The following is a 13,311-nucleotide window of genomic DNA, read 5'->3' on the forward strand; positions in this document are numbered from 1 at the left end:
GACTAGCCATTTGATTTGTAGAAGGATGGTTTTGATTTTTCTGGTTCTAAATCTGTAGAGTCTGCAATAATTTGAATTTTCGGAGGCGAATTGGAAGGCATCTGAACCTTGATTTGTATCGGCTTGCTCAAAATTAGTTTGAAATTGGAGTGGATGAATTAAAATCTGGTGATTTAATGTTTTATTAAATAATGCATAAGTATTTTTCTCTTTTTCATTCAGTAATCTAGAACATAAGCTGGACCTTCTTGATCATATTGAAAAACAATTATCGAAAATGCGCTCGTTATTGGGAATTCTTCCTACTACAAATGCTATTGTTGGGCCGTCAAAACAAGTTTCAGTTAATAGCAAGCAAAATTCTGAAAAAAATAAGAAAAAATCTTCCATAACAACAAAATCAAACAAAAAAACAAAAATTCATCGACAATCCTCCTAAACGTAAAGCTCCTATTTCGGAAAGGATTCTCAGCGATAATAACTTATATTTTCAAGTTCATCGAAAGAGATCGAAAAGCAAACGTTCCACATCTACAGAGAAAAAGAATTGATATAGGAAGTCTAATTCCTTTTATAACTACTATATTTTTATTCTTATGACTAAAAATAATATATTATTTAACAATTTTCATTTTTTTCTTTTAACAATTTCGTTTTATTTCCATTTATTGTTAAATGATTTTTAGCATACACCTTTCTTTGTTCATCTTCTAAATACAATTTATTTTTTCTTAGATATAATTCTATTCATTCAATTCGATCGTCATTTTTCAGTACATGATCGTAATTTTCAATTATTGATCGCGATTTTACTTCAGAATTTGTTCGCAATATTGCTTATCAAAATTATATCTCTATTCTCTCATTTCTGTTTAGTCAATATCATTACACTCCTATTGTCTAATAACATGCTATTAATTTTCTTAAAATTAAAAAAAATATCAACTTTTAAAAACAGAAACTTAACATCCTTAGGTCAATGGATTTTGATGTGAATACATTTAATCTGTTTTCTTTTTTTTATTTTAAATAATTGAATATTTATAGTTGTTATGGGTCTTACATCATGTAAAACGAATTTTCTTAAAGTAAATTTACTTTTTCTTCAATCTTTCTTACATATTTATTAAAAAAAATTATCCAAAAAAAGATGTTTTAGAATGAAAAAAAATAGAAAAATCTTCATTTATAGTCTTTCTTGAATGTATACGTTTTGATTTTTTTCTTTTTTAAAAAAATTCAATTTCTAGAAAAATCGAGAAAAAATCATTTTCTTCTATTTTTTTAGGACGCCATACCCCATTGAAATCTCCTCTCAGGATGCCATAAACTATTCAATTATGGTGTAAACTTCTCAAAAATTGAATAGTTTACATCAGGACGCCTTAGGACGCCAACCCTTTACGCGCCCTGATTTTTTGTTCGATTGAGTTGAATAAAGTTTGGTGATCTGTAGTGCGAATATATATATTTACTACATTCCTTTAGGCCAAAAAATCATATTTGATCAACTATAATTTCGGGCCTCAGGTGGGGTGCTTGCCCGAAGGGCAAGCACCCCACCTTCGGCCAAATATATATAATTAATTATATGATATGTACTGTTTTAATTCTATCGGAAATATTGAGGGGATTTGTACTAGCTTCAGGGGTGAAATTCTGAAGTTTACAATTCCAAACAAAAGTCTGTTTTCTGACTCCTCTGTTATGTTTAAACTAGAATAATAAAATGAAATATAAAATTCTATATGAGATAATGCACATATATCATTTTGAGACTCTGCTGTAAAAAATAATACCCTCCATTTCCAGGAATTACCGTCACTTTTTTCACACCATCTAAAAAAGCTTCTATATCTCGACATATATAGACATTTTCAAAGCTTTTTAAACGAGTATATGATAGATAAAATGTTGAATTTTATGATTTTGTACTTTGTATGGAAATATGAGATATGAGATTTAATATGATTTGATTGCAAGTTGAAATTTTTGATTTTTATTGGATAGCATTTTTATGATAGAGAGTGTAATTATGATAAAATTTTTGCTCAAAATCAAAAATTTTAATAAAACGGTAATTTCTGGCTGACGTTAAAATATGTTTTATTCTCCACTAAAAATAGTATTTAATGATATAAAAATCATAAATTTTGAGTATTCATAGACTTTTTTGTTGAAACTTCGAACGCATGAAAACGACTATTAGAATAGATTAGATTGAAAATAAATAGCGAAAATAAATTCAGAACATATTGTATGATTTGATGATGTGACAAAAGTATATTATTCACACTCAAAGGAAAATCTGATTATCCCAATAAAATAGAAATGAATCAATAAAAAGTAAAATAGATGCATTCTATTTGGATGATGATACTATATCATTTATCAAATTTTGAAAATACTCATTTTTCACGAATTCGAACCAGAACAAGACCTTGAAAGCGTCAAAATTTTAAAAAATGAATATTTCTCAAAATAAATGCAGGATTTGTTGATTTTATCATTAATACTCCATTCTTTTAGTAAATATATGCGCATCAGCCTTTTCCTTGCAAAAGATTGAAATCGAAAATACAATTTATTCGAATTAAAATGTATCTTTCGTTTATTTATATCTATGTAAATACATTAAACATCATCGAACTTTGAAATACTATTGTTTTCGTAATCAATTTCTTATCCTTATCATTTCTACAATTGGGATTATTCACTTCATAATATAAAAGTTCTAAAAATGTCAAAAAGTATTCATTTTAGGAATAAAAGACTTAATTTAAATTTAATATAATTATTTTTATATCTATACAAACAAATTGTGAGAACATTCAGGCGGCCCCATAAGTAATAACATATCAGTATTTTGATATGATTCCTCATATATAAGGTATGATTAGAAAGCTGAATTCAGCTTTTTCAATTTTTCATCAGCGAAAATGTTCGATACCTCATACCTATTAAAATTGCCTAATTTCAGTCCCATCCCTCTATTATTCGTTGAGATAAGGAGATTTGAAATTATGCAATTTCGACGCCGTCACCATCTCCATTTGCCTCAAAAATGTAAGGGATATATAGTACTGTTGTATAAATTAATATTTGATTGTTATTTTTTTATAATAATACTTCAATCATCCTAAAATTGCATTTTTTCTATACAAAAATAACCTTAAACGGTAATACCTGGAAATGCAGGGTATTGTTGGGGCATTTTCTTAGGAGAGGGTAAATTTGAATACCATTCAAAAGTAAAAATTCACAATTTGTTCGATTTGGACATATAATCAAAAAAAAGGTAGTGGGGCTTCCAGGCGCGTTGCGCCCTCTAGCCCTGAAGATGTTTAGTATAAATGAAGTTTATATTCGGAGGGCTTCCAGGCGCATTGCGCCCTCTAGCCCCGAAGATGTTTAGTATAAATGAAGTTTTTATTCGAAAAATTGTTAGTCTTCTGGGTCGAAAACATTATATAATGTGTCACTTTTCACAAATTATATATGTTTTCATATTTGTCACTTTTCTGTCACTTTTCGGGTAAAAACATTTTTATTATTATATATAAATGAATTTTACAAAACCACCGTTACTGTTGTTGTAAGACGAGTTACGGAAAGTGAGGTGAACCGAAAAAGTGACACTTGTTTGGTCGGATAAATTCCCTATATATTTACTTGTCAAAAAAAATCAGACTTTTTTTGCTTTAAAAAATTTATAAGTTAATTATTGAGAACGAAGGTGAAAGGAAATGGATATCTCTTACCTTTCATTCCCTCGAGAAAGTTCAAAAACTTGGGTGCAATCAGTTCTGATTGCACCCAAGTTTTTGAACTTTGTATAAGGAATTGTTGGCTATGATGTACTGATCATGAATCAGTACATCATAGCCAACAATTCCTTCGCAAACAACGGGAAACTTTGTCTGAATAGTTTAACATTCAGACAAAGTTTCCCGCTGTCAGAGAGGGAATGGAAGGGTAAGAGGTATATATTCATAATGTATACCTCTTACCCTTTCATTCCCTCGAGAAAGTTCAAAAACTTGGGTGCAATCAGAACTGATTGCACCCAAGTTTTTGAACTTTGTATAAGGAATTGTTGGCTATGATGTACTGATCATGAATCAGTACATCATAGCCAACAATTCCTTCGCAAACAGCGGGAAACTTTGTCTGAATAGTTTAACATTCAGACAAAGTTTCCCGCTGTCAGAGAGGGAATGGAAGGGTAAGAGGTATATATTCATAATGTATACCTCTTACCCTTTCATTCCCTCGAGAAAGTTCAAAAACTTGGGTGCAATCAGAACTGATTGCACCCAAGTTTTTGAACTTTGTATAAGGAATTGTTGGCTATGATGTACTGATCATGAATCAGTACATCATAGCCAACAATTCCTTCGCAAACAGCGGGAAACTTTGTCTGAATAGTTTAACATTCAGACAAAGTTTCCCGCTGTCAGAGAGGGAATGGAAGGGTAAGAGGTATATATTCATAATGTATATTCTATAATTATTTAAAATAATGAAAAAGTTGATTTGTGAATCATTGAAATATTAATGCTGTTATATATATATATCAGATGATATAAGATGATTTTTTTAAATAAAAAATAAAATTTAATTTTTTAATTGTTAAAATAAGAATAGTAAGCTTGACAAGTAATTTAAGTTTTTGCTTTGTAAAGTTATTTGGTTGGCAAATGCATTGTGTCACTTTTTGTTTGAGTTCACTTTCCGTAATTTGTCTTATGATACTGTTCTTTGGAAATAAGAGTAGATGTAAAGATATTATATTGAGAGAACTTAAGAAACTACCGAATGGTCTAACATTTGTAGATTTGTTCGGTGGAAGTTTCTATATATCCCATTTATGTCATACCGTATTTCCTGACTCAAAGATTATATGCAATGACTTCGACAACTATATGGACCGTCTCAAACATATACCAGACACAAACAATATATTGAAAGAGTTAAAAGAAAAGATACCTATAGGTAAGATGGAACGTATACCATTAGATAAGAAAAATATTGTGAGAGAGGTTTTGAAAAAAGCAGAATATATAGACTGGAATAGTATATCTGCTAGACTATTATATAGTGGTGCTATAAGAGTTCATGACATTGAAACACTTATGTCAAAAGTTTTATATCTTAACTATACAAATGTTTTCAAAGAGAACATAGAAAAATATATTGAGGGTATAGAGTTTGTGAGATGTCATTGGACAGAGTTGTATGAAAAATATAAAGACAAGGAAAATGTTTTCTTTATAGTGGACCCGCCGTTCTATAACACATGGGATTTTCAATACCAAGTAGACTGGACTTTGAGAGACTCTTTAGAAACTTTAGACGTTATACATAACCATCCATGCTTTTACTTTACATCCGATAAAAGTGGTTTGGAAACCGTTATGAGATGGTTAGAGGACATACATGACTATGAGTTTATATATGACAAGATAGAATATGAGAGAAGTCCTATAAACCGGAGAAAGTGTCACAATAAAGAAATTTTATTAGTAAGTAAATGTGGTTTGAAATAGGACTACTTGTTTTAGGTTTTTTCCATTGTGTCATTTATTTATTTGACGTGGCAGAAAAGTACAGAGAATATGAAGATGAACCAATGCCTGCAAATGTTCAGCATATGTACTCGTAAGAGATATTTTTATCTAATATTAAATGGACGCACAGAACTTAGCGAATGCACAGCAACCTGGACAACCAAACCCAGAGAATATCCAAATGAAGTTAGAATACAAACTGCAATGGCAAACTATGGTCAAGTGCCAACAGATGTACAAATGCAAACTGCCATGTCAAATGACGCTGCGTTAGGTTTGCCACCATGGTATGCAAATATGAGATGGAAAGAGTTTTATACAAACCCTGAAGTGGGATATAAACAACTTTATGCAGATGACGCGAACACAGGAGTTGACCCAGAATATGTTTTCTACCAGAGGAGAAACAGAATGTATGAGCTCCAGTTAAAGAATGCTATGGAACTCAACAGGAAACGTAAGAGACTAGGCGGACATTAGATTTTTACATATAGTAAAATGGGTTTCTTCAGTAAGATAGGAAACTTCTTTCGAAATGTTGGAAGAGGTATATGGAATGGAATAAAATCTGTCGGAAGAGGAGTATGGAACGGTGTCAAAAATATTGGTAAAAGAGTAGGTCAGTTCGTTGGTATTATACCTAAAGACCCTGAACCAGAAGAACAAGCTCCTGTTATACAACAGCCTGAACCTGCACCACAGTCTAGTTGGCAACCAAATCCAACACCTCAACCGTATTAAAAAATTATATTTTTATCGTTCGATAGTAGTTGTATATGAAACTAAGTTCTAAGTAAAACGCATGGTATAATGGAATTATTCTTTTTCTTCCATCTGTAGTAAACCATACTTGAAAGTCTGAAATACTTCCACTTGGTGGTTCGTATAACTTTGTAGGTTTTTCGTAAAAGTCATTTGCCAAGCATAAGAAAGAGTTTTGGGCGCCAGAAAATGAAGCATGAACAATAATAGCATCTTGGTCGAAAATATTTTCATATGTTCCATTAGGGTTTTCGACTTCATAATAGTCCGGGTGTACTGGATATGCTGCAGGCTGATTTAACATCCTCATAAATCTATACCATGCCAAGTTGTTATATTTTGTAGAAATATAAACGTTTTCTCCAAGGTCTTCTATTTTATTGATTTTAACAGTTGCATTTTTCCTGTCATAAATAATATCGAGATGGTATTCTCCTTCGTCAATGTTAAACTGGTTTGCATATTCAATATAGATATCGATTATTTTTTCTTGAAAAGCTTGAAGAGTTGTTTCTAAATTTATAAGCAAACTAACTTGTAAAAGTTTTCCCTGTTCAAATTTCTCATACATACGTTTTTCTTTGTTATAGTATCGAACTTCAAAACCGACCGTAAATGGGAAACCATGTATGGCTTCTGAAATGAACTTCATTCTACGAAAGCCAATAGCTTTTGTGACGGATGGGTCTCTTAACCATCTTAATGGGTAGTCAAAACGATAGCCTTCATGCTTTACGGTATCTGTCTCAAACTTTTGACCGACATTAGTAAAAAGTTCATCTAATGGTTTAGTTGTAGCAACTCTAGAATTTTCTTTTTCTATTGGAAGCATATTTTATCTATAATAAAAATGTCAAATGAAACAGCGTCTATGAGAGAAATACAACACAACCGACAACTCATTATGCAAGCTCTAAATAAGAACACAACAACTTTTCAAACTATTCTAAGATATCTGAGTCATTGAAAGGGGGTGACTTAAAACTGACAATAAACCCAATGACAGATGAGTTTCTGTTTCAAGACAATAAGAACCATACTGTCTGTATAAATCCAACAAAAGGAACTTTAAACGAGAAACCTATAAATGAACTTCTTTTGAAGGCAGATGTGACAACAAAGCTGACAAAGAATATGTAGACGATGCAATAGCAAAAGAAGAAGAAAGAGCTAACAATGCTTATGCAACAAAAGAACATACTCATCCTGAACTAGCAGACAAAACATATGTTGACAATAAAATGTCAAGTGAAGTGACAAGAGCTGAAAACGAATATTCTAAAAAGACTCATATACATTATATTAACCAAATACCAAGTCTTAAGGAAACATTAGAGACAAAAGCAGATAAGACTCATACACATTCTATATCTGATATTACAAACTTACAAGAAACCTTAAACAGGAAAAGTGACGTTGGACATACACATACCATTGCAAATATTACAAACTTACAAGAAACCTTAAACAGGAAAAGTGACGTTGGACATACACATACATCTTCTGAAATAACAGACTTAAACGTTAGCCTTGAAAAGAAAGCAGATAAAACATATGTCAATGAAATATACCAAAGTTTGATAGGAACAAAAAAATATTGAAACTATTGTTGGTGACTTTTCTGTCAATGAAGAAAATAAATATTTTAGATGGCAGTTGGTACAGTCCTTAAAAATGGTACACGGCATAAACTCATTCCGAAAAATAACAATGAAATGTATGTAAGCTATAAAAGAATGATGGTACACAAGTTAAAGTTCCATTAGACAACAACTGCTACTTAAACTTATATGGAGACGAACAAAAGAAATATTTAAGAGTTTATGAAATGCAGATATGACATTGCCTGACCCAGCTCCGGCACCACATTATTATGACTATGGAGATGACGACAGAACACCACATGTAGATGAACAAAAGCTAACATTATATTTAGATTATTATAGATATAAAAGATATAATGCAATAGAAAAAACGAGAATAGTATATTATTATACAGATGACAGAAATAAATATTATAGTCAAGATTTTACCTACTCTGAAAACATAAGATTATATTATAAAAAATATTCTGACACAAACCAGAAGAAACCTGAAATAGTTGCACTATATTTTAAGTTCAAAAGAGACAATCCTATAATTATCTCATATGTTTGATTTAATGAACCCAGTAGGTTCTATTTATACATCTATGGATGCAAGAGGTCCTCAAGTAATGTTTGGTGTTGGTGCATGGAACAAATAGTCGACAGGTTTTTGTATTGTGCAAACTCTTCAAAGGAAACAGGTGGAAGTAAAACGATTTCAGGTGAAACTTTACCTGCACACAGTCACTACATAGATTTAAGTACATCTCAAGCAGGTTGGCATAAGCATAGATATTGGGATTGGTCAGGAATGACAAAAAGGTAAAGGATATGATGTTAAAGACGAGGTTAAGTTGCTATAAATTGTTACTGGAGTGACACTCAGGGAGAAGGAAACCATACACATTTCGTTTCAGGATATACGCAAACAACGGGACAAAGTAAAGAATACATGCCACCTTACATGACAGTTTACGCATGGTATAGAATTGCTTAGTCGTCATTTTCAACTTCTTTAGCATATTCGTCAGGAGTTGTCTATATATTGTTAGGAACTGTCTTTGAAAGATTACCACCTTGAACTTTGACAAGTTTTGAAACGAGGTCTGGCAATAGTAGTTTTATCTTCTTGCTTGCAGTGTGTACATTTTGCCATGTTTGCCTAAAACTTCATAATATTCTCTTGTATACTTTCTTCTATTTTTACGAACACGAATGTGAGTACCTGTCGGGTTCCCATTGTTGTCATAGTCATAGTATTTTCATATGGGTCGCGTTTAGGTATTTCTATTTTTACTTTGTCACCTTTCTGAAATTTGAAGCCCGGCATTCTTTCTTGTTTGTCTCTTTTGACTAAATTATTAAATATATAGTCTTTCTTCTAAGTCAGGGTTGTTTTTCATTTCTTCGGGCGAGTGGTTTCCCAAACCTTTTTGTTTACGGTTATTGTAAATATTTAAAACTTGTCTCATCTTTGCCATGGAGAAGTGTCTATACTTGTCGTCATATGACATTTCATTTGCTTCACCACCTTGTGGTTGGTTTAAGTCTCTTAACATTTTTATACAAACGTCAATGACACCAAGAGCAGAATGGTTTTGGTCGACAATGAAATATTGGTTTACATTTTTTTGAACGCAGATAGTTTTTTACATCATCTGATTTGAAAGAACTTTCACAGTCAGATGTCAGTTTTGTTGGATGTATTTGTCAACGAATATTGTCAAAGCAGTTTTCACATCTAAAATATTTTTGGACCATAATGGTATGGCTTCACAGTATCTTGTGTTTTGACAACAAATATTAACCAGTATGGAGGTCCATCTGTTCTAACTCTCGGAATGTTTTCCAAGATATCCATAAACCAAGCATTGGTGTTGAACTAAAGATTTTTATCATGAGTGCTTTCTTTGTCGCTTTAGAAACATAGGGGTCCTTGTTCGGATTCGTCATTTTTTACCCTATAAGAAATGGGTTTATTTGGCGCATCAGCAGGAGTTGCATCCAGATTTTTGCCCGCAGTGGGAACAATAGCCAGAGGTGCATTTGGAATTGGAAGGAAGATTTTGAGTACATTAGGTATACTTAAAGAGAAAGCACAACCTATTATACAAACTGTACAGAAAGGTTGGGATGTAGCACGAGATGCAACAAATCTTATTCCAAATCCTGAAACAAGAGGAAAAGTTCAAGGATGGATGGACAATGTAGGAAGACAAGCAGGAAACTATTATAAACAAAGCAAATGACTACTATAACCAAGCAGGACACTATATGGACCAAGTGTGAAAGATTCTTTAACAGAGGATATAACCATGCACAACAGTGGGTAAACAATAACCAACCTCAACCGCCTCAAACGTGGGGAATGTAAATTTTTTTACTGAGATGAAATGAACAATGCAGCATTGAGACAAATGAGTTCAAGATGGATTTGTCGGCTTCCAGCAGTTACACACGTGTTTGTAAAGTTCTTTCCTATACCTCAGGAAGTTTTAGACCGACTTAAAAAACTAAACAACCAGTTGAAAACAAACCAAACTAAAATTTTTTACTGAGATGAAATGACCGAAGAAGTTGAAACGGTAGATTTGACACCACAAACAAAAAGTTCAGAACCATTGTCAAACCTGTCAAAGAACTTACAGATGAAGAGAAAAATTCAATAATAGAAAGTGCCAGGTCTGGAAATACAAACCCTAACTATAAAGTCACTTTTCATAGAAATGGAACGGCTAGTATCTCAAAAAAAGAAACAGACTCTCACAAATAAAATATTGAAGTCTGGAAGGAGCTTTCGAGACAACAGATGGAAAAGTTTTACTTCACTGACAAACAGTTCATTATAGAACATCTCATTGACTTGAGTCGAAATATTCTAAACTTTACAACAAACACAAAAAGTTGAAAGGAAAACAAAAACAAATGGCATATGATATTTATGAAGATGTTGACGACACAACTGTTCCTGCAGGTGAGGTAAAGTCAGAGGAACCGAAAAGTGACGAAAAACCGATAGAAGAAGAAAAAACCAAAAACTGAAGATAAACCAAAACCAAGTTTAGTTTCCAAACTAAACCAAGTCAACCTTCATTAGCTGGTATGGGTTGGCGTCAAAGACTTATGGCAGCAGGCGGTTATGTAAAGTAAAGAAAAAAATATTTTTTTATTTTATAAAAATGCCCCATATAGAATGGATAGAAAGTCTGCTAGAATAAAAGCAGAGTTACAAAGATATGGTTGGAGAGTTTCGAAGAATTTTAAATATAGGAAGGGAAGACCCATAAAAGTCTATGACAAATTGTCTGGTCTTCGCTACGAAATGGATTTGGAAACAGCACGTGCAAATTATCAAACAGACTAGAGAGGTTAGAAGAAGAACGTCTTATGGACATGCCTTTCGATGTTTAGTGAACCTCAAGTTGAAGGACACGACGGCTTTGCCAGATTCTACTGGAAACATGACGAACAATTGCATCCTTGAGAAGGAAAAAAGGAAAAGGTGAAGACACACATGCTCCCATGGAAAGAACAAAGATATGCATATGAAAAGTATCGTGAAGTTAGAAGTCAAATTACATCTGGTCGAACCTTTACAGTAAACTTTGACGAAGGAAAGAACAAAGAAGGCTTCATGGGAGTACTTGCTGCAATTCAAGACGGAAATAAGAAAGGACACAATCTCGGATTGACCATAACAGATTTGGATGGTCACATTTACTATGCACATGGCAATGAACAAACAGCGCGCAAAACTTCTTGACGCTTTCAAGACTACAAAGAGAGAACAAATGGTTGACTCCGACTCAGACATTTTGAATGCAATTGAAGGAATTGCAAGTGTCAAGTTCGAATGTACCAACCTAACCCTCAAGCAGTCAGACAACATGCTGGATACTTCCCGTTCATAAATAAGTCTGACATTGACTTGACAAGGTATGGAATTTACAATTCAATTGAAACAATTGTCAATGAACCTTGTATTCTTACATGTCTCAGGAACTCTGGTCTTGTTACAGATGAGAAGATGAAAGTATCTTGAGTCATGTGTGAAGACAAGGTACATTCTCAGAGGTCAATTGGCAAAAATTGCACCGTTGGCAAATGTCAATATCCGAGTCAACATACCTACAGCTAAAGGTTCTTCACATGACGACTATGTTGTTGACAAAGACTTACCATGGTTGAAGATTGTAATTGTCCACAACCACTTCATGTTGAACGAAAGTCCTTACACACCCATTCTTTGGTAAAAGTAAGTGCAACATTGTCAGAGCTGTAAACATTCTTTTCGAGAAAGGTTTGTTGGAACCAATTCCAGATGACAAGCTGACAGAAACTTTTGTACCAAAAGACGAAACAAACTTTTCATTGTTAGCAATACCAAAAGTTGTTCCAGACAAAGTTCTAGTACAAAAGAAGTACACAGTTCCACAAGGAGTTGGTATGTTCGGATACCAACCTGAACCAGAAGAACTTCCAATGAGGTTGCAAGAACTTCAAAGATGCTATAAACCAACTTCCATTGAGAACATCCAATTGACGTCAAATTGTATTGGAGAGCATCTGAGTTAGGTCAGAAGGTTTTATATGAAACAGGTTGCTTCGACGATGTTTATGAGATAACAGGAGAAGTTTCTCAGAAGATAAGAGACTCACTTGAATTTCCACAAACTGGACCAATTGGTTGCGACAAGTTCGACTCAGATGAAAAGATATTCTATGTCGACCTTAACGCTGCATACATGAGGTTTGTCAATATATTCGACTGGAATTCCAAACGAAGATGGTGAGTTTCCGGGAAGGAACTATACAGTTGGAAAAGTCATACAACAACTGTATGATATTAGGAAAGCTTCAAACCCCAAACTTGCAATGACACTCAAATTGCTTATGAATTCGACATGGGGATATTCCATTAAGAAACTTCAAGAGATGAAGAGTAAACATTATGAGAAGGTCGACAACTTTGTTGAAAGGTTTTCTCCTTTTGTTTTTGAAGTACGAATTCACTCAAGGTCAAAGTGGCTTAGTAACCAGCATTAAAAACCTATTGTCGAACATTGGTCTTACCCTCAGTTCGCAAAGGCAGTCCTTGACAACTACAACAAATTCTTCTCCGAAGTCAAATCCAAAAGTCAAGGTTTACTATGAGAACATTGACGCACTCATGACGAAACGAGAGAAGGGTACAACAAACTCATTGAAATGGGAATGGTCGGTGAAAAGATGGGCCTGTTTTAAGCTAGATAAGGTATTTTCCGAAGTTCATGTAATATCGAAAAGGAAATATTGGGCATACTTGAAGACGGCACAGAAATAAAACATTGCATGAAATAAAAAATTTATTATTTTTAAAAAGTGAATTTTTTAAATTTTATTTGAAATGATGG

The 13,311-nt window shown here is 33.0% G+C and overlaps 2 protein-coding genes and 2 pseudogenes across 4 annotated transcripts, besides 5 other annotated features; 3 read left to right on the top strand and 1 right to left on the bottom strand.

Annotated features, from left to right (window-relative positions):
- Window position 1: 1 nt before the first annotated feature.
- Window positions 2-219: a mobile genetic element.
- A 1-nt stretch (window position 220) lies between these two features.
- Window positions 221-1,411: a mobile genetic element.
- Window positions 1,412-1,644: 233 nt separating this feature from the next.
- Window positions 1,645-1,671: a mobile genetic element.
- A 2,074-nt stretch (window positions 1,672-3,745) lies between these two features.
- Window positions 3,746-4,502: a mobile genetic element.
- Window positions 4,503-5,718: 1,216 nt separating this feature from the next.
- TVAGG3_0574790 lies at window positions 5,719-6,050 on the top strand (annotated as a pseudogene). Its single transcript has one exon. A coding segment is annotated over exon 1 (332 nt).
- Window positions 6,051-6,068: 18 nt separating this feature from the next.
- TVAGG3_0574800 (serine threonine-protein phosphatase family) lies at window positions 6,069-6,311 on the top strand (the record flags this gene model as incomplete). The annotated part of the gene is made up of 1 exon (XM_051238940.1): window positions 6,069-6,311. One exon carries the CDS (start codon window positions 6,069-6,071, stop codon window positions 6,309-6,311), a length of 243 nt encoding a protein of 80 aa, XP_051096764.1.
- A 4-nt stretch (window positions 6,312-6,315) lies between these two features.
- On the bottom strand, window positions 6,316-6,642 carry TVAGG3_0574810 (uncharacterized protein; the record flags this gene model as incomplete). Its single annotated transcript, XM_051238941.1, has 1 exon — window positions 6,316-6,642. The coding sequence occupies one exon, from the start codon at window positions 6,640-6,642 to the stop codon at window positions 6,316-6,318; it is 327 nt and encodes a 108-aa protein (XP_051096765.1).
- A 970-nt stretch (window positions 6,643-7,612) lies between these two features.
- Window positions 7,613-13,264: a mobile genetic element.
- On the top strand, window positions 7,982-8,432 carry TVAGG3_0574830 (annotated as a pseudogene). Its single transcript has one exon. A coding segment is annotated over exon 1 (451 nt).
- Window positions 13,265-13,311: the final 47 nt, after the last annotated feature.

Source organism: Trichomonas vaginalis, chromosome II, assembly GCF_026262505.1.
Source record: "Trichomonas vaginalis G3 chromosome II, whole genome shotgun sequence".
Classification (NCBI taxonomy): Eukaryota; Parabasalia; order Trichomonadida; family Trichomonadidae; genus Trichomonas; species Trichomonas vaginalis.